At 36.7% G+C, this 25,954-nt stretch overlaps 1 protein-coding gene across 6 annotated transcripts in view; it reads right to left on the bottom strand.

Moving 5' to 3' along the window:
• DMD (dystrophin) overlaps positions 1-25,954 on the bottom strand; it is a 2,671,852-nt gene that overhangs the window by 1,401,977 nt on the left and 1,243,921 nt on the right. For all 6 annotated transcript variants that reach the window (XM_070365439.1, XM_070365442.1, XM_070365443.1 and 3 more), the window contains 2 exons: positions 20,771-20,905; positions 18,953-19,102 (listed from right to left, as the gene is read on the bottom strand). In XM_070365439.1, coding sequence (XP_070221540.1) covers positions 18,953-19,102; positions 20,771-20,905 — 285 coding nt within the window. The remainder of the gene's footprint in view (positions 1-18,952; positions 19,103-20,770; positions 20,906-25,954) is intronic.

Below are 25,954 nucleotides of genomic sequence, written 5' to 3'. Positions count from 1 at the left end.
TTCAATTTTAAGAATCTATGGAGTGGCTTTACAAGAAAATCAGTTTAAAAATAATCTACAGTGGAAAAGTAAGATGGACGAGATGAATTTTTACCTTGAGAATCATATTTTGTGTTATAGGAATTAAATATTAGTTGTAAGGTATGATGGACAGAAGTAAAAGTTATACACAAATCACTTAAAAAAAAAAGAGAGAGAAACCAGAATTTCAATTAAAATGCACACAGATAACAAAACTAAAACTTCTATCCAAAAATTCATTTCTAAAATGATACTTACCAAACTATGCTTATTTAATCTTTACAAGTGATTAGTTTTTAGGTCTTAATGTCAGATGTTTTTCATTTATATATTAACTTTGTCTTTTGCTATTCTAACTTTAAAGGAAGGAGTTCAACCACTAAATTATAAGAAATGTAAAGACAAGAAACTCCTAAATAAATATTTGTATTCACCCTCAGTTATAAAGATTTTAATGCTCTCCCCAAACAAAAATAATTTGTGTAGTGTGAATATATAATACATATCAATTTGACACTAAAATGAATGTAAGTATAAATATGTTTAAATATATACATATATAAATATAATACAACTATACATGTGTATGTGCATTGGTATATCCCTTTGTGTCTAGACCAAAAATGTTAACATGCTGTATTTGGTATACACACAGAGAAGGAAAATTTAATGACTATCTTATAAAAACATTTCAGAAATGTCAATGCAGATGACCCAGGAAACACTATTTACTGGTAGATCAGATGGTAAAGAATCTGCCTGCAATGCAGGAGATCTGGGCTTGATCCCTGGGTTAGGAAGATCGCCTGGAGAAGGAAATGGTAACCACTCTAGCATTCTTGCCTGGAGAATTCCAAGAACAGAGGAGCCTGGCAGGCTACAGTCCATGGGGTCACAAAGAGTCGGACACGACTGAGCAACTAACACACACACAGGGTAAATTATAAAGACAATGATGGGATTACTACTTATAAAATAAAAAATAAATATCCATGATGCTTGATGATTAAAATAAGAATGGAACACATTTATCATTGACCTTTATATAATATTTCAGTTTTTGTATCTAAAAATAGAGGGTAAAATTAAACTCAAAATGGACATCAACAGATGGTCAACACCAAAATCAGATTGATTATATTCTTTGCAGCCAAAGATGGAGAAGCTCTATACAGTCAGCAAAAGCAAGACTGGGAGCTGACTGTGGCTCAGATCATGAACTCCTTATTGCCAAATTCAGACTTAAATTGAAGAAAGTGGGGAAAACCACTAGACCATTCAGGTATGATCTAAATCAAATCCCTTATGATTATACAGTGGAAGTGAGAAATAGATTTAAGGGACTAGATATGATAGACAGAGTGCCTGATGAATTATGGACAGAGATTCGTGACATTGTACAGGAGACAGGGATCAAGACCATGCTCATGGAAAAGAAACGCAAGAAAGCAAAATGGCTGTCTGAGGAGGCATTACAAATAGCTGTGAAAAGAAGAGAAGTGAAAAGAAAGGAGAAAAGGAAAGATATAGGCATCTGAATGCAGAGTTCCAAAGAATAGCATGGAGAGATAAGAAAGCCTTCCTCAGCAATCAATGCAAAGAAAGAGAGGAAAACAACAGAATGGGAAAGACTAGAGATCTCTTCAAGAAAATTAGAGATACCAAGGGAACATATCATGCAAAGATGGGCTCAGTAAAGGACACGAATGGTATGGATCTAACAGAAGCAGATGACATTAAGAAGAGGTGGCAAGTATACATAGAAGAACTGTACAAAAAAGATCTTCATGACCAAGATAATCACGATGGTGTGATCACTCACCTAGAGCCAGACATCCTGGAATGTGAAGGCAAGTGGGCCTTAGAAAGCATCAGTATGAACAAAGCTAGTGGAGGTGATGGAATTCCAGTTGAACTATTTCAAATCCTGAAGGATGATGCTGTGAAAGTGCTGCATTCAATATGCCAGCAAATTTGGAAAACTCAGCAGCGGCCACAGGACTGGAAAAAGGTCAGTTTTCATTCCAATCCCAAAGAAAGGCAATGCCAAAGAATGCTCAAACTACCGCACAATTGCACTCATCTCACACGCTAGGAAAGTAATGCTCAAAATTCTCCAAGCCAGGCTTCAGCAATACGTGAACCATGAACTTCCAGATGTTCAACCTGGTTTTAGAAAAGGCAGAGGAACCAGAGATCAAATTGCCAACATCCACTGGATCATGGAAAAAGCAAGAGAGTTCCAGAAAAACATCTATTTCTGCTTTATTGACTATGCCAAAGCCTTTGACTGTGTGGATCACAATAAACTGTGGAACATTCTGAAAGAGATGGGAATAGCAGACCACCTGACCTGCCTCTTGAGAAACCTGTATACAGGTCAGGAAGCAACAGTTAGAACTGGACATGGAACAACAGACTGGTTCCAAATAGGAAAAGGAGTACGTCAAGGCTGTATATTGTCACCCTGCTTGTTTAACTTATATGCAGAGTACATCATGAGAAATGCTGGGCTGGAAGAAGCACAAGCTGGAATCAAGATTTTGAAGGAGAAATATCAATAACCTCAGATATGCAGATGACACCACCCTTAAGGCAGAAAGTGAAGAGGAACTAAAAAGCCTCTTGATGAAAGTGAAAGAGGAGAGTGAAAAAGTTGGCTTAAAGCTCAACATTCAGAAAACCAAGATGGTGGCATCTGGTCCCATCACTTCATGGGAAATAGATGGGGAAACAGTGGAAACAGTGTCAGACTTTATTTTTCTGGGCTCCAAAATCACTTCAGATGGTGACTGCAGCCATGAAATTAAAAGACGCTTACTCCTTGGAAGGAATGTTATGACCAACCTAGATAGCATATTCAAAAGCAGAGACATTACTTTGCCAACAAAGGTCTGTCTAGTCAAGGCTATGGTTTTTCCAGTGGTCATGTTTGGATGTGAGAGTTGGACTGTGAAGAAAGCTGAGCACCAAAGAACTGATGTTTTTGAACTGTGGTGTTGGAGAAGACTCTTGAGAGTCCCTTGGACTGCAAGGAGATCCAACCAGTCCATCCTAAAGGAAATCAGTCCTGGGTGTTCATTGGAAGGACTGATGCTGAAGCTGAAATTCCAGTACTTTGGCCACCTCATGTGAAGAGTTGATTTATTGGAAAAGACCTTGATACTGGGAGGGGTTGGGGGCAGGAGGAGAATGTGATAACAGAGGATGAGATGGCTGGATGGCATCACCAACTCGATGGACATGAGTTTGAGTGAACTCCGGGAGCTGGTGATGGACAGGGAGGCCTGGTGTGCTGCGATTCATGCGGTCGCAAAGTGTCAGACATGACTGAGTGACTGAACTGAACTGAAACTCAGAATACAAGATGAATTTTAAAATATTACACTTAAGGATCAAACTAACTCATGTAGCTGATGGCAAGGAAATAAAGATCATCTTTCAGGTTAACAAAAGCATATACAGCAAGAGAGGATTGAGAAGTGGAAAGAAATATGTGACAGAGATTGATAGGTACATACTTCCAGCTGCAAAATAAATGAATCATTGGTATGAGATGTATAGTGTAGGGAACATAGTCAATAACTATGGAGACAAATCATAATTAGACTTATCACAGGGATCATTTTGAAATGTATATATTGAGAGTTTGGGATTAGCAGATGCAATTATATATAAGATGCATAAATAAGAAGGTCCTATTGTATAGCACAAGAAACTATATTCAATATCCTGTAATAAACCATAATGGAAAATAATACATATAAATGGATAACTGAGTCACTACGCTGTACAGTAGAAATTGAACGAATTGTAAATCAACTATACTTCAATACATTTTTAAAGTTATAAAAATCCCTACACAAGAAAATATATATATAGAAATAATCACTGTGCTGTGTAACAGGAACTAAGACGGTGCTGTAGGTCAATATTACTTCACAAACGAAGAAACTCTTAACAAATGAAATCAGATTTATCGTTACCAGAGGTAGGGGTTTGGGGGAAGGGGAACTGGATAAAGGAAGTCAAAAGGTACAAACTCACAAGTATAAGATAAGTAAGTACCAGGGATGCAATGTAGAATATGATATAGTTAACACTATTTTAAGCTATATATGAAAGCTGTTAAGAGAATAAAGCCTAAGAATTCTCATCACAAGGAAATGTTTTTGGTTTCTTTAATTCTGTATCTATATGAGATGATGGTATGTTGACTAAACATATTATGATTATCATTTCATGATGTAGATAGGTGAAATCATTAGGCTGTGTGCTTTAAACTTACACAGTACCTTGGGTCAATTACATCTCAAAGGTGGTAAAGAACCTGCTTGCCAATATAGAGATGCAGGTCCAATCCCTGGGTCAGGAAGATCCCCTGGAAAAGGAAATGGCAACCCACTCCAGTCTTCTTTCCTGGAGAATCCCTTGGACAGAGGAGCTGGCGGGCTACAGTCCATAGGGTTGCAAAGAGTTGGACACGACTGAAATGACTTAGTGTGCATGCAAAGCTAGAAGAAAAACAGGATTCAAATGAACAGCCATCTGAAGAGGTATATCCGTGATGACTGGAAGGGTCCCCAGCACAGAACCTTCTGCCTCTGTGGAGGTGGAGGATGTCACCCTTGTGGTGTTAATGTATTCACCAACCTGGAAGCTTTCTGAACTCCACATTATTACGATTTTTAATGGAGGTTTTATCCCATATGTGTGATCAATTATCAACTCCATTTCCAGTCCCTCTCCCCTCTCCAGAGAATGGGGGCTATGGTGGCAAAAATATCCAAGCTTCTAATCTTGGTTTGGTCTCTCTATTGACCAGCCCCCATTTAGGAGCCCATCAAGAACCTCATTAGAAGAAAAGATATTCCTATTACCCAGTAAATTCCAAGGAGTTTAGTGTCAGATGCTCCTATCACTCAGGAAATTACAAAGGTCCTGTGAGCTCTGTGTCAGGAACTGAGGTCGATGCTGGATGCTGGGGGCTGGTGCACTGGGACGACCCAGAGGGATGGTATGAGGAGGGAGGAGGGTTCAGGATGGGGAACACATGTATACCTGTGGCGGATTCATTTCAATTAAAAAAAAAAAAAAAGAACAAAGGATGCTGCTGCTATCCCTATTTACAAGGATTTTAGGAGCTATGTGCCAAGAGTCAGGGCAGAGACAAATATAAACATGTTTCTTATGTTACAAAAGAAGGTACAGCAGATAGAAGAGAAAAATTATTTTCTAATTAAAAAAATAAAAATGAAACATACTATCTTGTCTAGTTTTTTTAAAGAAAGCTGGGCTACTGGGTTTATTATCTGTGTGTAAATGTTACACAGGCCAGTTTTTTTCTTCAAAATGTAATCACTCTTATCCAATCATTCAATTAAAATTATTATGAGAGCAAGTTGTATAGTCTACCACTCAGCTCAAAATTAAAGTCACCTTGAACACAGATACTTGGCATAACAGTCTGCTTGCAGTGCACTTTTTTACATAAAGATAATAGTTTCAACACAGAGCATTTAACCCAGGAAACTCAAAATTTAAGATGCCCAATATCCTTTCTTCCAAAGTAAGGAAAGAAAGTGTAAAATTTAAAAGATGAAAAATGTAATACTAAAAACTATATCCATTGCTAACACTCAAAAAATTAGATTAAAATTCTACCTTTCAAAATACTAAAGCAGTTATCGTTTGTTGATCATCTTCACTGAAATCTTCTTAAATGATAATGTTCTGTAGAAATGAGCCTAAGTTCTGTAACTCCTGCATAAATTCAAAAGCAATTTAGGTGTAAAATTAACCAAATATATAAAACTGGGGCTGGGATCATGGGCTGGCAGCCTGTTCAGTCGTGTTGTACTCCATGCTTATAAGGTCTCAAGCTTGGTTTCATGCTCTGCTGTCACTCTCTTTAAATTCTAAGTTTTTGAACAAGGAGCCTGCATTTCCTCCTGTATTGACCCTAAAGTTAGGTAGCTGATCCTGATTACAATAATTTGGGGAAAATGTCCAATAGCTATAAGGTTGAAATAAGAATCCAAATGAAACTGGGTAAGTCCAAGAAATACACTTTTTTAAAAAGCATGAAATTTAAATTAGATGCGCTGGGACACAGTGACATACTGGTAGAGCAAAAATGAATATCAAGTGAATGACTTTCAAATATGATTATAATTGGAAGACTCCAAAAACTAGTCTCTTAGGTATCTCAAGATATAATTTAATACATCCTGGAGATATTGGATACATTAACTGAAAATAATGGAACTCAAAGTCCCTTTTCTATCTACTGTCCACATGACTGCATGAATATGGTTGAGAATAATACGATTATTTTGCTGGTAATTATGGGAGAAAATTACATAACTGACTGTTTCCATTGAAAACTGTTTTACTGACTACTCCTGAGTCTACTTGGGGAAGGAAATCCAACTAAACCATAACAAACCATCTTTGGGGCTTCTCAGATGGCTCAATGTTAAAGAATCCGCCTGCCAAGGAGGAGATGCGGGTTTGATCCCTGAGTCAGAATGATCCCTGGAGAAAGGAATGGGAACCCACTCCAGTATTCTTGCCTGAAAAATCCATGGACAGAGGAGCCTGGCGGGCTACAGTCCACGGGTTCACAAAGAGTCAGACAGGACTAAGCAACTAAGCAACAACAACTGAGTCTACTGTACCTTTCACTAACACTTCTGCTTATTTTGAATTTATCTCTACAACACAAGCGATATTCCAAATGCTTTCCACTCTCACTCTCTCAAAGGTACCGACCCTCTGTTCTTTCACTCCAATTTTTTCATGCCACCAACCCAAGACATCCTAAAAAAGAGTTAGCTCACTTTCAGGTACAGAGTCTTTCATGAGTAAAATTCCTCAGCCTCTCTAATCTTCACCTGAAATTATCTTTAAATTATCTCAATTCTTTTTTTTTTTTGTCCAAAGTTCTTCCTTCCATTTTTGCTTACATCTCCTCTCCTGTAAGACCTTTCTCTTACACAGGAAATACATACCTCTATTGGCTCTTTCCTCAGATGACAAACAAGCTTAAACCTTCACTGTCCTGACAGTCGATAAGGGGTAAAATTAGTTCTCTCCTATTACTGAAGATACTGGCATTCTCTCTCTTTTTCTGTCATCAAACATCTCTTTTTTTTCACTTTCAAAGACATGCTAATTCTTTGTTTCCTGCTTTAGTGAGATATATTTGACACACAACATGGTGTAAGTTTAAGGTGTATGAGATGTTGATTTGACACATTTATAAATTGCAAAATCATTAGCATCCTTGTATTAGTTGCCATCTCCATTCCATCACATGATTACCATTTCTTCTTACCAAACATGAAGGATAACTTATCTTTATGGCCTTTGCTTTTACTGCTGCCTATTTCTTCTTTTACATTAGTTTAATCTCACAGTTGCCCCTCTAGCAACTGAACAAGACAACTAAAATTAATAAGTGAAGGAGTAACTGGGAGTTGTACAAACAGATCCAGCAGGTAGAGACTACTTTTGTAAGTACCAGGTTCTGCTATTCATGCATGGACAATTTAGGGAGAAGAGAAGTAAAAATTATTTTATGCATTTTTATATGCCAAAGAGGAAGTTGAATATTAAAACTTGACTGAATCTAAGTTCCATAACTCTGTATCACTTTAAAGAAAATTCAGAAGTTTATAATATTTTACTCTGTACCTATAGTAACTTTATCTAGTTATCATTAAAATTAGACATAGCAAAAATCTTAGTACATAAAAGAAATCTGATCAGTAATTTAGTATACAGATGTATTCTCATTGGCCTAATATTTCTGCTAAAAATTATACTTATACCTTAGTAGTAAAACAAGTGAAGAGACAGCATGTAAAAAAATTGCTTTCTGTAATCACTTGGAGTATAAGGTTAATATCATCTCTGTATGATGAAAGCTTAGGTATAGACAGAAGCCAAGACATATTTTTTTTTCTTAAGGACACACCAATTATAAAGAGGTCTAAAAAAGAATCTAGTTCAAAAGAAAAAATATGAGTGGCTTATACACCTCTTATTGCCTGTCAGACCACATTTAGATCTGCTAAGACTAGCTTTCAGATCTGCTGGAAAGAGAATGTGAAGACAGACAAGAGCACAAGATTACTTTAAGTTTCTGGCCTGAAAAATATAAAGAATGAGTTGACATTAACAGGAATGAGAAACTGTTGGGTAGGTCTGATAAGAGCTTTAATCTGAGTATGTTAAATTTGAGCTGCCCACTAAATATCCACATGGAGACATAACAGAAGGGTGGATAATACAGCTCCAGAGTTTAGGGCAGAGGTATGTACTAGAGATGACATTTTGACAATCATTAGCATGTAAAGAATATTTACAACCACAACACTGCAGAAAGTATCAAAAGAAATGAGTGAAGAAAGAAGATAGCATGAAGCTTAAGAAATGTTTCCTTTACAACTGGGTCTAGTTCAGCGAAACTTGTTTCAGAATTCTTTCCTATATGTTTATGAGTCAGATTGGCAGGAGCCTTGGCTTCTAGTGCCTTCCGTGGTGGCTCAGGTGATAAAAGCATCTGCCGACAATGTGGGAGACCCAGGTTCGATCCCTGGGTTGGGAAGATCCCCTGGAGAAGGAAATGGCAACCCACTCCAGTACTCTTGCCTGGAGAATCCCACGGATGGAGGAGCCTGGTAGGCTACAGTTCCTGGGGTTGCAAAGAGTCGGACACGACCGAGAAACTTCACTTACACTTTAGCTTCTAGTACCATTTTCGTCAATTTTTAAAATTGAAGTATAGCTGATTCACAACATTATATTAGCTTCAGGTATACAACATAGTGACTAAATATTTTTTTATATATATTGTATTTAAAGTTATTATAAAATAATTGCTATATTTTTCTGTGCTCTACTATATATTGCTTATTTTATACATAGTGGCTTGTATCTCTTAAACCTATACCCTTAAATTACCCTTCCCCCTTCCCTCTCCTCACTGGTAAATACTAGTTTTCTCCCTATACCTGTGAGTCTGTTTCTATGTTGTCATATAAATTTGTTCATTTCATGTTTTAGATTCCACGTATGAGTAATAACAGAGTGTTCATTTCTCTATGCCCTAGGTATTTCACTAAGCATAATACTCTAAGTCCATCCACATGGGTGCAAATGGCAGAATTCCACTCGTTTTTTTTGGCTGAGTAATATTCCATTGTGTGCGTGTGTGTGCCACATCATCTGTATCCATTCATCTGTTGATGGACACTCAGGTTGCATCCAAATCTTGGTTACTGTAAAAAATGCTAATGAAGACTGGGGTGCATGTATCTTTTCAAGTTTATATATATATATATATATTTTTTTTTCCCCAGATGTAGACCCAGTATTGGAACTGCCAGATCATATGGTAGTTTTGTTTCTTGTTTTTTTTTCTTTTTAGGAACCTCATACTGCTTTACATAGTGACTATATCAATTTACAAATCCATCTACAGTGCACTGTTGTTGTTTAGTTGCTAAGTCATGTCTGACACTTGTGATCCCATGGACTATAGCCCACCAGCCTCCTTTGCCCATGGGGTTTTCCAGGCAAGAATACTGGAGTGGGAAGCCCTTACCTCCTCAGGAAGGCAAAACATGTGTCAGGAAAAAGTGATGAATGTCTAACTTTTATCTAATGGGAAACTGAAGACAAGAAAAAAGAAAATGGATTGGCAGGCATAGGTGAAGGATCCTGAATAGGGCTTCCCTCACTCGTGGTGAGGAACTCGTGGTGAAGAACCCACCTGCCAATGTAGGAGATGTAAGAGACATGAGTTCGATCCCTGGGTCAGGAAGATGGGTCTTGCCGACCCAGGGATCAAATCCACTTCTGCTGCACTGGCAGGCAGATTCCTTACCACTGAGCCACCAGGGAAGCTCCTCTGGTGTACTAGGGTCCCCTTTTCTCCACATCCTCAACAACATTTGTTATTCATATACCTCTTTATGTCAGCTATTTTGACAGGAGTGAGACAATATTTCACTGTGCTTTTGATTTGCATTTCTCTGATGATTAACAATTGAGCATTTTATTCATGTGCCTCTTGGCCATCTGTACATCTTTCTTTCTTGTACCATTTTTGTCAAAAAGATTTTCTTGTCTTCTATTTTTCAGCCTGGCTTAATCGGGTTGGGCTTCTATAACAAAATACCATAGATTAGGTAGGTCAAATGGCATACATTTATTTCTCACTGTTCCAGAGGCTGAGAAGTCCACGATGGAGGTATCGGCAGATTCAGTGTCTGGTGTGGGCCCTCTTTCTGGCTTACACATGGCCTTCTTCTTGCTCTGTGCTCAGAATGAGAGAATCATCTCTTTCATGTCTCTTCTTATCAGGGCATCTATGATCTTCCTTTTGGAACTTCTTTGCTTTAGCAAGGCTCTACTGAGGTAAAATCTCAATTTCTGTTTCTCTGAAAATGTCTAATTTGCCCTTGACATGGTGGTTAGTTCAGAATTCCGGGATGAGAGCAATGCTTTCTTTTCAATACCTTGAAAATACTTTTTTTTAAATTTTTTCTGATTCTTTTGTTGTAGCTAAAAAGTCCAATGCCAGCCTAAGTTTCATTCCTTCAAAGATGATCTGTTTCCTCTCTGGTTGCTAATGTGAATTTGTCTTTGGAACTCTACAGTTTGACTGTGAAATGTCTAAGAGTGCATTTCTATTTATTTATGCTGCCTGTTACATACTGAGGTTCCTGGTTAAGTAGCTTGGCTCTGGAAATTATTTGTCACTGCATGTGTGCATGCTAAATCACTTCAGTCATGTTTGACTGTTTGTGACCCTATGGATGGTAGCCTGCCAGGCTCCTCTGTCCATGGGATTCTCCAGGAAAGAATACTGGAGTGGGTTGCCATTCCCTTCTCCAAGGGATCTTCCTGACCCAGGGATCGAACTCATGTCTCTTACATCTCCTGCATTGGCAAGTGGGTTCCTCACCACGAGTTCCTCACCACGAGTGAGGGAAGCCCTATTCAGGATCCTTCACCTATGCCTGCCAATCCATTTTCTTTATTCTTGTCTTCAGTTTCCCATTACATAAAAGTTAGACATTCATCACTTTTTCCTGACACATATTTTGCCTTCCTGTTCATACCGTCTACCTCTTTAGGTTTTGGTACCATATTCTCTATGTTTCAATTTGTTCACAACTCATTTTTTCCAACTGTTTCACATACATTAAACACAGCCATTATTTTTCCAATTTCAAAAGAGATAATTTTAATTTTAGGACATATTTTTATCTTTTTCAAAATCTTTCATATCAACTTTTAGTGTCTTATTTCTTCATTCAATTCTATCATTTATTTATTTAATATTTCACCTACTTATTTTGTACTAATTATTTGGCAATTCTAATACCTGAAATTGTATAGGAGGTAGCCTAAATTCACTCTGTGTTGTGTTGTGATTATTTTGCTTCGTGGTGGCTTGTTTTCTTGTGCTTGGAGCTCATCATGAGCTCAAATGTCACAAAATTTCATATGTGAGACTGCTAAAGCACATTTCTTTCTAAGAATTTTCATTTGCTTCTCACTAGTGTGAGGGTCGCAAAGAGTTGGGCGTGACTGAGAGACTGAACTGAGCACAAGGGTGCTGCCAGCGTGCAACTCAGTAAGTTCACTCTCTCAGTCGTGTCTGACTCTTTGTGACCCCATGCACTGCAGCACACCAGGTTTCCCGCTCCATCACCAACTCCCAGAGATTGCTCAAACTCATGTCCATTGAGTTGGTGATGACATCCAACCATCTCATCCTCTGTTGTCCCCTTCTCCTCCTGCCTTCAGTCTTTCCCAGCATCAGGGTCTTTTCAAATGAGTCAATTCTTCGCATCAGGTAGCCAAAGTATTGGAGCTTCAGCTTCAGCATCAGTCCTTCCAAAGAATATTCAGCACTGATTTCGTTTAGGATAGATTGCTTTAATCTCCTTGAAGTCAAAGAGACTTTCAAGAATCTTCAACACCACAGTTCAAAAGCATCAGTTCTTCTGCACTCAGCTTTCCTTAGAGTCTAACTCTCACATCCATATAGGACTACTGGAAAAACCATAGCTTTGACTAGACAGACCTTTGTTGGAAAAGTAATGTCTCTGTTTTTTAATATGCTGTTGAGGCTTGTCATAACTTTCCTTCCGAGGAGCAAATGTCTTTTAATTTCATGGCTGCAGTCACAATCTGCAGTGATTTTGGAGCCCAAGCAAATAAAGTCTGTCACTGTTTCCATTGTTTCCCCATCTATTTGCCATGAAGCGATGGGACCGGATGCCAAGATCTTAATTTTTTGAATAGTGACTTTTAGGCCAGCTTTTTCACTCTCCTCTTTCACTTTCATCAAGAGGCTCTTTAGTTTTCTTCACTTTCTGCCATAAGGGTGGTGTCATCTGCATATCTGAGGTTACTGATATTTCTCCTGGCAATCCATATTCCAGCTTGTGCTTCATCCAGCCCAGCATTTCACATGATGTACTCTGCATACAAGTTAAATAAGCAGGGTGAAAATATATAGCCTAGATGTACTGCTTTCCCAATTTGGAAGCAGTCCATTGTTCCATGTCCAGTTCTAACTGTTGCTCCTTGACCAGCATATAGATTTCTCAGGAGATGGGTAAGATGGTCTGGTATTCCCATTACTTGAAGAATTTTCCACAGTTTGCTATGTTCCACATAGTTAAAGGCTTTCGGGTAGTCAATAAAGCAGAAATAGATATTTTTCTGGAATTCTCTTGCTTTTTCTATGATCCAACCAATGTTGGCAATTTGATCTCTGGTACCTCTGCCTTTTCTAAATCCAGCTTGAACATTGGAAGTTCTCAGTTCATGTAAGGTTGAAGCCTAGCTTGGAGAATTTTGAGCATCAATTTGCTAGCATGTGAGATGAATGCAATTGTGCAGTAGTTTGAACATTCTTCGGCATTGCCTTTCTTTGGGATTAGAATGAAAACTGACCTTTTCCAGTCCTGTGGCCACTTCTGAGTTTTCCAATTTTGCTGGCATATTGAGTGCAGCACTTTAACAACATCATCTTTCAGGATTTGAAATAGCTCAGCTGGAATTCTATCACTTCCACTAGCTTTGTTCATAGTGATGTTTCCTAAGGCCCACTTGACTTCACACTCCAGAATATCTGGCTCTAGGTGAGTGAGAACAGCATCATGGTTATTAAGATCGTTTTTCTATAGTTATTCTGTGTGTTCTTGCCACCTCTTCTTAATATCTTCTGCTTATGTTAGGTCTAAACCTGCAGCAACTTTAACTCTCTTTAAATCTCTTGCTTGGAGATATGTTGACTGCTACAGGTAATAAACATTCAAATAAGTGATCCTCACAAGAACAGGACTATGGTTACACATTTTCAGATGAGATGATTATAATTATTCCTACTATTAATTTTATACTTAGAGTAGGGGAGAAACAGATACATTTTTATATTGGAATCTTTTGCAGACAGAATGCCACTATCCCTCATTTTACTGAAGATATAACCTTAGTTTTACATAGAATCTCTGTTCACCTCCCCTCCATTAGCTTGAGCCTGAGGCTCTGATTTCTACTATCTCAAATGGCTTAACTTGACCAAAATCTGGGTGTCTAGTTTTAGCTTTCAGCACTGAGGCAATGCAAGGGTCAGTGCTCATAGTTCTACTAGCAGGACTAGTTTCATCTGATGTTTTTTTTATTTTTTTGTCCTGGCCTTTAAAGGTTTACTATACTTCCCAGCAAGAGAGAAAACATTTAAAAGTATAGTTATTGGAAATTTCCCAGCATCTTGATGTTTTGCACAGGGCATTTTAGAAAACTTAATCTGTCTCATCCTTGGTAATGGAAGTCAGTCTTTTCTCAATGCATATGGAGTTAATCAAATCTACCTCATAAAAATAATGTGGGGATTAAATTTAATACCATTTATAACTGTACACTACAAGGACTGACATAAACATGCCCTCAATAAATTATGACTTTTACTATTTATATTATTATACATTGATATTTTCTAAGAAGTAAACATATTGACGAAATCATAAAGCACATTCTTTTATTAGACAAATGGCTTTCCAATAATAATTTTGACCTCATGACTAATATAGAGTCACTTACTCCCCTGGGTTACTTTATAGTTTTCCTTCAATCAATATTTGTCTATTCTTCTCTATTTCTGCTAAGGAAGATGTGACACTGAATGACCAGTTCAAAGTCATAATTACTGGAGCAATTAATGAGACCCTCATGCTGCCTATCTTCAGCATTACTACTAAAGCAGAAACAACCAATTTAGATTTTGCTTCTTGTCTTTTAGTGTCTGCTGTTTAATGATAGGTGAAAAACTTATAGATGACTTTAAGAAGATCAGAAATAGAGATGTTAACAATATATAAGATGAAATAATCACTAATCAAAAGAACTGGTAAAGGCTTTGGACTTCTGAATATGTTTGCTTTTAATATTTAATACTCTAAAATATTTTAAATTAATCATCCCTAATATTTTTAAACTCATAATCTAAGATTTCCTAAGAAATTAGGAAACCAGTTATTTGCAATATTTACTTCTTACCAAGCAGCTTTTATTTTTAATATAGGGAAAAGGTCACTGAGATTGAAGTTAGTATGGTCAACCAGTCATGTGTCTGGGCTCTAAGAGTAAAGAGTTGGGTCCAAACATAATAGTGTTGTAGTCTTTGATACCCTTTCCATTTCTATAAAATGTAAATATAGAAGACTTTATAATATAGGTTATTGAGATAACACATGAGAAAATGCATGTCAGACATTTGGAGTAGTGCCTGAGCCTTTGTAACAATTCTACTACTACTGCTATTATCATATAATACATTTTGCTATATTGATAACACATCTTCTGTAGCTTGGTGGTGGTGGTTTAGTCGCTAAGTCATGTCCAACTCTTGCGACCCCATGAATTGTAGCCTGCCAGGTTCCTCTGTCCATGGGATGCTCCAGGCAAGAATACTGGAGTGGGTTGCCATTTCCTACTCCAGAGGATCTTCCCGACCCAAGAATCAAATCCTGATCTCCTGCATTGCAGTTAGATTCTTTGTTAACTGAGCTACAAGGGAAGTCCCTTCTGTAGCTTGGTTACTCTGTAATAATTGGATTACTTGGTACCATTTTTGGAAGTGTCTCCTGGTTTGCTAACCATTTCTTAAATCATTACTGTGAGTTGAAAATGTAGTGCCATATGATTATGAAGAGTGAAAGATGCCTTTTCAAGGAATGGAGATAATTTATTACTTATTTGAATGCAAAGTCACACTCTGAAATTAGGAATAGGATCTAGCATATCTCTTTTAAATATTCATAGGCAATAAAAACTCTGGCTGTTTGATTGATTTAACAGGCAACTGAATATTACCTTTGCTCTGCATAATTGCAGTTCTAAGAAACATTAGGTAGGCAATAAAAAAAAACCCACAAAAGTCTGACATAGGCATTTTAATTGAGAAGAAAATGGGCTAAGGCTCATCTTCAAATGAAAGAGCACTTTGTTTATTAACAGAAAAAATAAACTGCCTTTCTTTAGCCAAAAAAAAAAAAAGGAAAATTATAGCTTTTAAAGATTCAGAGAATACTCCCTAATACCATACACAAAAATTAACTCAAAATGGATTAAAGACCTGAATGTAAGGCCAGACACTATAAAATGCTTAAAGGAAAACACAGGTAAACACTTTGACATAAGCTGCACCAGAATCTTTTTGAGCTATCCCTAGAGTAATGAAAATAAAACAAATATTAACAAATGAAACCTAATTAAACTTAAAAGCTATGGCAAATCAAGAGAAACCATAAACAAGACAAAAAGACAACCCTCAGAATGGGAGAAAACATTTGAAAATGAAACAAATGACAAAAGATTAATCTCTAAAACATACAGACATCTCATGAAGCTCAATATCAGAAAACAAACTATCCGATCAAAAAATGGGCGGGAAGCAGATGTCAGACAAAGATGTGTTATTGAATTCTAGCTATTGAAATGTGATATCTGAAATTCAAGATGGAAAAAGAGACAATGGGGATCAGTAAATATTCATATTTACATACCAGAGCTGTATTTTTCAAGGATGTTTTGCTTTAGATTAAGTAAAAGTTACTCAGAAAATCTTAGATCTTTGAAATATTTTTCAAATATAATTGCATTTCAATGAAAATAACTGCATTTCAAAAGCCAGAACTTTCAACAACTTCCAGATTAAGAAGTGAAGTCGCAGTTAATTTGAAAAGATGATTGGAGAGCTTTTATTCTATTATATGACTAGCTTAAAAGGAAACTTCTGAATCACCTATAAGTTCTGATTCTTTACTTTTACGCTGAGGTCACATTCCTCTCCCCTGTCCGTCATGGGATGGCCTCCTCCATGAAGTACACATCTGGTTTAAATTCCTGCCATATGTGATAAATCAATGCCTAACAGATAATAAATTTGGAAGATTGTATTCCCATAAAAAAAAAAAAAATGGGCGGGAGACCTAAATAGACATTTCTCCAAAGAAGACATACAAATGGCTGACAAACACATGAGACACCCCGATTTTAACTTGTGTCTCCTCCTAACTCTTTGATCATTACTTTTTTCTTTGTAAACACTGTTTCCTCAGCTGAAAATTTGATGTGGATGTAACTCCAAAATTCTATGCTGTTATTTTTTTTTTTAATCTTGGCTTATCTGGGGTGATCTCCTGAACTCTATAGTTTTAATCAGTATGTAGCCTGAAAAGTTTTCCATCTTTACAACTTGTTTAAATCACTCTCTTTAACTCCAGTACTGTGCATCTCTCTTTTACGGATTAGGGAAAATCCCCACCTGGGTACTCCATAAGTACTGCAACAGATTTTGTTGCTGTTCTGCCACATAACATGCTAATCTCAGATCTCTGAGTTCACCTGAAGCTTTGGTGACCAGTACGTGCACACACTGCTAGATTCCCACCTTAAACTCCCGTATTTCTCAATTTTATGGCTCTAGGCAACCCAGAAGTACTGGGATTTTATGCACCCAAGGGCAACCCTCCAACACAAAGGGAGGAAAATGGGTGAATAAATGTTCCAGTTTCCATTAGCCCAGTGGGACAATTCTAAGTGTGCTCTGTGACACTGGTGTGCTACATGATTTCTTTAAAGCTCCCAGTGGGACTGAGCCCAGTAACTCACAGTGGAAACTCACTCATAAAAGCATCCTATATCAGCCTTCCAAACTTTCATTCTCCATTCTCCCCATGTGCTCACTTGCCTTTCTTGGTATCACCTCCCAAATAAACTACCAGCACCTAAGGTCTCAACTCAGGGTTTGCTTCGTGTTACTATCAAACTGAAGCATGCATACTTGGCTTAATGGGGGCAAAACATGACATATGACCTTTTACCTTCAAACTAGTTTTTTTCCTTACTTTCTCAAAGTTGTTTCTGAAAAACACCAGATAATCCATCACCTAAATCAGAAGAAACCTAGATACTTTCCTGGAATTTGCATTTTCTTTCTACATGTCACCATCGGCCTTGCCTTCAACTGAGCTAAAATATCACTTCTTACTTGGTCTGTCTGCCTACAGTCTCCCTATCTCTTAACCTCCACTCTACTCTCCATAGTCTTCGCAGAAGTTACATAATATGAGGATGGCACCTCTCTTCTCCTTCCCTCTCATATATTAAGCCCTTCAGTGGTTCCCTCAGTGCATGGTTAAGTGCATGGTTGGAGACCAGACTTTTTGGGAAGCGTCGATCTCCCTGAGCAATTTCACTGATGCCTGCTTGTTCAGGCTCACCTTCAGCCACACCCCCATTTGCATTGTGTGTTCTAGTACAACTGAATATTTCCAATTTTCTGTATGTGCTCGTGGCCACCTGTCTGTAATTGCCCTCCTATAACTGCCTATTTGGCTGTCTCCTATTCTAATTGTAAAATGTAGTTTACAACCAATCTTCTCTAGGAAAGCTACCCCAAATACCTTCCAATGCTGACCCACATATATCTGTGTCCTTTTCTATGTCCTCTAATCCTCTGTAATCACTTTTAATGCAACATTTTGCATCCTATAAGGATATTATTTTGTTTTTATATCTTAGAACACACTAAAAAATCAATACACTTTTGCTTAATTAATCAATGTCTGTAAGTAGTGAAACAGAGGAATTTTCTCTTATCATCAAACCTTCAAACAGCATCTCACATATTATAAATGCACTTAGCAATTGGATATGAAACTAAACTTCATTATGAGGTGTTTTTTCCTTTTTGACAAATAATCTATTCCTGGTTTAGGAGAGTGTATGCAAAACATTGTTTGATTCAGAGAAATATGTTATTATTTTTTCAATTTTGATTTGGAAAAACTCGTACCATGTGCATTAATTTTAAATATGAAAAGCCTTCTGTTATATATAAGTAAAAACTCATATTATTTGGGAATAAACAATATCCAGTATCTTGGTTACTAATAAAATCACCTGTATTATTAACAGATACATATGGACATAACAAACATGTGTGCACATGTTTGAAGAGCGAGAAAGAGATGGGTGATGATGCCTATACATATTGGTTAATCTTGCAGAAGGAAAAAGAACTGTGGTCAGATAAGATCTGATTTTGAACACCAGATTAACTATTTACTCATGTGAAGATCTGAGCATGTTACTATACCTGGTCTCTTTCAGGATTCCTATTAAAATCCATAGTTTATAAAGGTTTTGTAAGATAAATTGATATAACACACGTGTAACTATTTCAGCCATATCTAGCACTTAATAGTTTCTACAACCTGGAAGCTGAACTAATATCTAAAGTATTCCTCATTTGCCTAAGAGGCATAAAGGTATTTGCTAGACATTTATGCAAATTAATTTTCAGATTTTTTTTTTTTCACTTTGCCTGCCATACCTCTTCATGTAGTTCTCTCCAACGAGAATTAAATGTCTCGAGTTCTTCATTGATCAGTTCATCCATGACTCCGCCATCTGTTAGGGTCTGTGCCAATATGCGAATCTGATTCGGGTTATCTTCTGAATGTTGCATCAAATTTTCAAGTGACTGAAATAAATTTGCAATAATTACTACATCTCTTCTTTTTCTAAATTCACTGAATTAATCCAAAATGCTCAGCATCTTCTGATTTACATATAATTAAGTTATAAGCAACCTAAACCAATATTCAACTGGGATAACAAACCTGAAAGATAATTGTTACTTTAAAACTATCATGCTGCTCCATGTGAATTTTCAAGGGCTTGTGGCAGGACTATAGAATAGGGTACAGAAGAAGTGATTCATGTCCACCTGCTTCTCTGAAATTCTACTCTAAAACCTGGAGGATAAGACACTCAATTTCCCAACTTCTCTCACAGTTAGTGATGGCCAAATGACATGATTCTGACAATGTAGACATTCAAGAGCAGAATTTCCCTTCCTACATTAAAAAAAAAGTCACAATATCTTTGGAAGAAATCCCTTTGCCCTTCACGCTTTTTCACATACATGGATTAGAGGTAAAATAGCCATCTTTGGACTGGGAGGCAATAAGAACAAGGATGAGGTGCTTCTATCTGTTGATTTGGTATGATAAGTGCATGATCACATCTTTTGTTCTGGCCGTGACTCTTTCACTAATGTGTAAGTTTGCAATTTTGTCTCATTTCTTTTGGAAGATGAATCAATGTTTGGTCATTGAACATCTCTGAATAAGACAGGGACAAAGTCTGTCTATAGTCTGTTTGAGACCGGGTCCTGTCTCATTATTCTTTGATACCTCAAAGTTTTACAATTCTCTTGAGAAAATGAAGTTGGATATAATCATGCCCAGGTTTATGCTGCAATGTATAGGATTCCAATTCTACTCAGTCAAAACCATTTTACATGTTCTTAACATTTTATTTATGTACCTTGTTTTAGCGGGTTTACAAAGGGGCTGCACCACAAATGGCTTTATACACAGTATGTATTAATAGACTAAAACTACATATTCAATCCCAATAAATTCCAGAATTTGCCATTGTTTTATTCCCACACACACACAAAAAAAAACTACATATTCATTACATATAAAGGATTATCCAAAAGCACAATAAAATGGATAGGACATGAATGACTGTCAGAAATTCACATAAGTCAAAGTTTATACATGCAAACTCCTTTAAATTTTACTTCTTAAAGACCTCCAAAGGAAAATCTGAAAATGTACTAATATTCTATATATAACTAAAAGGTATGAACATTTTAAAGATACATTCCCAATAACAAAGCATGCCTATTTCATACCTTGAAACATTCTGAAAGTTATAAATTTATGATTTTTAAATAATGTAAAATTATGCTCCAATTCAATGATGGTAGCTGTTAAAGTGGAAATCTTTTACATTATTATCCTGTTTAGCTCTATTCCAATGGAGCAAAATTGTGCATTCAAACTGTATCTGCAGGTCTGTAGTAGATTTAAATAGGTAAAACAAAATGTCAACATAGAACTTAGTGATATAGCAAAAGGCAAATGTCCTTTGTAAGAGGTTATTTAAATCCTCTTTAAAACCTTTAGACTGGAAGGTTCATAGTGGAATCAAAGGTTTTATCCCAAGTGCTAGGGCTGGGGAAGGCATAGCAACTCTAATATTTGTGTGGTTTTCTTTGAGTTTATTTCGTATTTGGTTCTTGACATCTTTCAATAATGCATATCAATTATCATAATTATATTAATTCACTACTTACACTGAGCACCTCGGAGATTTCCTCAGCTCCACCAGGAATATTTTCAGTAGTCTTAAGTTTCAATTCTACTTCATTTAGCCACTTATTTGCCTTTTCCAAGTATGACAATAACTCATGCCAACATGCCCAAACCTCCTGTGAAAGAAATGAAGATCATGGATGAAATGTTTTGATAGCAAAGTGAATGTGTGACTCTGGTATTTGCATTTTTAAAACTTCTAAAAATAAAACCTATTTTACACCTTTCATCTCTCCTTTGCAGTAGATCATTGAAAATGCAGCTAGTCATTTTGAGCATCTAATACATTTATAATTACAAATCATTAAGGAAAAATTATATTACATGAATAAATTCAAGATTCAGTGATTTACTTTTTTAAATAAAAAAATCACCAACATTACAGACTGGGAAATACAAAAATAAGAGCATGCATAGAATTGCACATATAAACCTAACATCACAACAGATCAGCTACTACCACTTTCTCTGACCTCCTCTAAATTTCATCATATATAAACACCTAGATAGTTAAAAGTACAGATTTAACTATAGTGTCTTTTTAACATTATATGTTATAATTTTTTCCATATTACTAAGAAGATATAGTCTAAATAAAAATGCAATGTTTTACTTAAGTGGCTATAGTTTGGTTTCCTTAAAAATCAACACTTACTGTAAAGGTAGACTACTTTTAGTTTTGTTAGCTATTATATATATGTGTTGACCATCATCATGAATGGTCCATCACGACCATCCCTATTTCAAATTATTTCCTAATGGTATATTATAGAAATATAGATGCAAACTATCTCAAGGATATAAGTATTTTTAAATGACTCTTGATATACAGTAAAAAAAAAATAATATTCAAAAAGAGTCATACATGAAAAAGCAAAATTTTAAGACTGCTACCAGAAAATATAAAAGAATATTTTTTGCCCTTGTGATGGGGAAGTGTATCTAAGACATTTTTTAAAAAGCTGACCATAAGAAATAGATAAATAAACTTAATAACACTAGAATTAAAACTTTCTATTCATCAATACACAAGGAAAAAATTGAAAAAGTCTCAACTTGAAGAAAACAATTGCAAAATTAGTAATAGATGAGTAATACAAAAAGAACACCAAGTCAGTTAAAAAATGAACAAATAACCTAATAGAAATTTGAAATAAAATCCTAAACCAGTATTTGAAAGAAAAAGATATATGTGTATGATAAATATTTATAAATATGTTCAGACTCATTAGTAACCAGGAGACTATATATATCAGTATTACAATGAAATATTTATTATTTTGATTAACACATGCTTAATTTGACCAATTCAATTGTGAGAGGAGATTAACACAAATTTGGATTTATTGCTGGTGGGTATGTATAGTAGAATGGCCATTTTGGAAAACAATTTATCATTCCCAGTAAGGTAAATATTCACATACGTAACAACTCAACAACTCCACTTTTTGATACATATCTTCAGAGAAACTGGTTTGCATGGAAAACAAAGACAGTTACAAGAACATCCACTTCAGTACTTTTTGTAATAACCAAAAATTAAAAATGAGGAAAAGAGCCTTAATGTCCAGTGACAAAATAATGTATACATATACCATATCATACTTCAGTTCAGTTCAGTCACTCAGTCATGTCCAACTCTTTGCAACCCCATGAATCCCAGCACGCCAGGCCTCCCTGTCCATCACCAACTCCCGGAGTTTACTCAAACTCATGTCCATCGAGTTGGTGATGCCATCCAGCCATCTCATCCTCTGTCGTCCCCTTCTCCTCCTGCCCCCAATCCCTCCCAGCATCAGAGTCTTTTCCAATGAGTCAACTCTTCCCATGAGGTGGCCAAAGTATTGAGTTTCAGCTTTAGCATCATTCCTTCCAATGAACATCCAGGACTGATCTCCTTTAGAATAGACTGGTTGGATCTCCTTGCAGTCCAAGGGACTCTCAAGAGTCTTCCCCAACACCACAGTTCAAAAGCATCAATTCTTCGGCATTCAGCTTTCTTCACAGTTCAACTCTCAAATCCATACATTAACCGCTGGAAAAACCATAGCATGCTGCGATTCATGGGGTCGCAAAGAGTCGGACACGACTGAGCGACTGAACTGAATTGAACTGACTAGATGGAGCTTTGTTGACAAAGTAATGCCTCTGCTTCTTAACATGCTATCTAGGTTGGTCATAACTTTCCTTCCAAGGAGTAAGCATCTTTTAATTTCATGGCTGCAATCACCATCTGCAGTGATTTCGCAGCCCCAAAAAATAAAGTCTGACACTGTTTCCACTGTTTCCCCATCTATTTGCCATAAAGTGATGGAACCAGATGCCACAATCTTGGTTTTCTGAATGTTGAGCTTTAAGCCAACTTTTTCACTCTCCTCTTTTACTTTCATTAAGAGGCTCTTTAGTTCTTCTTCACTTTCTGCCATAAGGGTGGTGCCATCTGCATATCTGAGGTTATTGACATTTCTCCCAGCAATCTTGATTCCAGCTTGTGCTTTTTCCAGCCCAGCGTTTCTCATGATGTACTCTGCGTATAAGTTAAATAAGCCGGGTGACAATATATAGCCTTGTCGTACTCCTTTTCCTATTTGGAACCAGTCTGTTGTTCCATGTATAATACTTGCACAGAGAATATAAAAGTGAAAATGAAAACTTCAAGGAGAACCTTATAGATGAGGCCCAGACACAAAAATGTTGGGCAAAAATAAGCCCTAGTAAACAATATATTACAGGTTACCACTTTCTATAACCCTCAAAACAAGCAAATTTGAGTAGTATATTGTTGAGGCATCCACATGTGTGTGATAAAACCCTTTTTAATAAAGACCATTTTCTGGATTAAGGTTATGTCTGCTGGTAGAAAGTAGGAAGATGCATTAGATAAAAAGAATATTTTAACAGTCATTTTCCATTAGCCTTGATATTGTAAATACTGGGCAAATGTATAAATCTACCACTGCAATCACTACCACCTACCCTGCTACCCCTTTGCCATCACCAAAAATAAATATAGGAAGGACATTTTATCCTAAGAGAAACTAAAAATTCTATCAGATTTCCCATATTTTCACTTTTTCTCACAGCCCTTGAAAATGATGGAGAACACTGTCTCTGAGCCTACCAATTCTTGCCTGGTAATTCATGTACAGTTTATCACAGAAAGTGTAATTAAGTATTTTGCTTTAAAAAGTGATAGAAATCTTAAATCTGGGTCACTTCCAGCTCCTGCTGGACTACAGACTATCTTCCTTCTGGGCAAATATCCCAGTGGGAAAATATAAATATCCCGTTAAATACCCAAGTGTACTTTAGAGCTTTGAAGATAAGGAGATGCGATTGGTAATGTGTCTTATTAACTTTGTTGCAGATTGAGATAATGAACTACCTTGCTGATTTAACCATCAGGATAGATGGCCTCTCGTGTCCTGAATGCATCTGAAGGGCACAGCTGGAGAAGCTAAATGTACTGACTTTACAGGTCACCTCTGCAAAATAAAATATAGTCTTGCAGCCTGAACTGGAGCTAAAAGCCACTTAGAATAATTGTTAAGCTTAACAATTTGGAACTTAACATTACTTTGAAAACACCAAAGTCAAAGTGGCTTTGAAAAAAGTACAAGAGAAAAAAGAGACTTCCATTAAAAATGGTAAATGGAGGTGATTTGGTAATCCCTTCCCACGACCTGCTTTGGTCATATTAAAATGATGCGTGTGTGCTAACTTGCTTCACTTGTGTCTGACTCTGGGATCCCATGGACTATAGCCCACCAAGCTCCTCTAGAAACAGTATTTAAAATGTATTTCAAATTCACAGCTGATTTATAAGAGAAGTATGAAAAGTCCTCAGGTAGTATAAACAGTAAATATTGGGAAACTAAGTGTAACAAAAATACTGCCATATCCGAACATAAGAGCTGGGGTATTCAAAACAAATTTCCTATGGGAAAAGACATACTGGTCTCATGCATTCCAGAGAGATGAAAAGCATAAAGCTGGGTGTCACCTATCCTGGAAACAAGAACTAAAAAATCCCCATCCATTGGAGTGTAAGAAATTAGCAAGAAAGCTGAGAATCCTTTGGATTTTGATTGGAAAATGAGTATTCACACTAAGAAAGTGAAACCCAAGTTTATATAACACATGAGGATAGAACACAACATCTCTCACACTGTGGTAGAGACGAACAGAAGACTCTTAAGGATTCTCCAATAGCCTAGCACAGAAGGAACTTCCAGTAAACTTCAATTCCGACTATAGATGAGCTCACAAACACAAAATTACAAATCACATGATAAAACTCACTATTTTAGATGTAACAAATAGTAGAACCCATCCATTGTGATAAGAGATAATAGATTCATTCAAAGAATTTTACATTTAAGAAGTTTAGCTTGGTGATAAAATTTGCCAGTAGGATCTACTTTTCTTGAGACTAACAACCAGAATTCATACTTAAGAACATTCCACGTTCACAAAACTTTTGCTAGATGTTTCTACAAGCTCTCATTAGACAGAGAGAGAGGGCTCTAATGGGCAGGGACTGTGGGAACAAAAAAAAAAGAGGTGAATATGAAAAGTTAGGCAATTCTTTTTTGCCTTTTTATGAGGACGTTTAGAAACTCATCTGGTCCCTTTCCAAGATATAAAAGAGCACTGTTCTTAAAGTGTGTGCGAATATTCAGAAGGGAATGGCTGACATGTATGCCCTATTGAACTGCTGGTATGGACAAAAAGGAATCAAGGACAAATCTTTCACGTTCCTCATTCCTAAGAGTTATGCAATATGGGACCTGCCAGTGCCCACAGGCTGGTTTAGGAGGTAGTGGGTAAGATTCCAGGATATCACAAAAGCCTGAGTAAAAAGGGTTTAACTTTCTCTGTATTACAAGGCTACTGGCAAGAGTCAGCTTGAAATTCCTGTTGAAGTCTCCAAGGTTATCATATATGCTCAGGAAATATTTTTTCAGGTTCAAAGTTCATATGAACAAGGCCAACTGGGCTCTCCATCAGGACACAAGACTATAGAGAACAAGCCAGATCAGTAGTGATACCCTATAGAGTCTGGTGAAAACAGACACATCATCACAGATGTGTGTGGGCATTAACAAAATGTTAATAGCAATTGCACCCAGCCAAGAAAAGAAGACCAGATAAAGGGTGCATTT

The sequence above is a fragment of the Bos mutus genome, chromosome X (genome assembly GCF_027580195.1).
Source record: "Bos mutus isolate GX-2022 chromosome X, NWIPB_WYAK_1.1, whole genome shotgun sequence".
Lineage (NCBI taxonomy): Eukaryota > Metazoa > Chordata > Mammalia > Artiodactyla > Bovidae > Bos > Bos mutus.
Note: the sequence above shows the minus strand (reverse complement) of the source record. Positions and strands in the feature narration are given on the sequence as shown.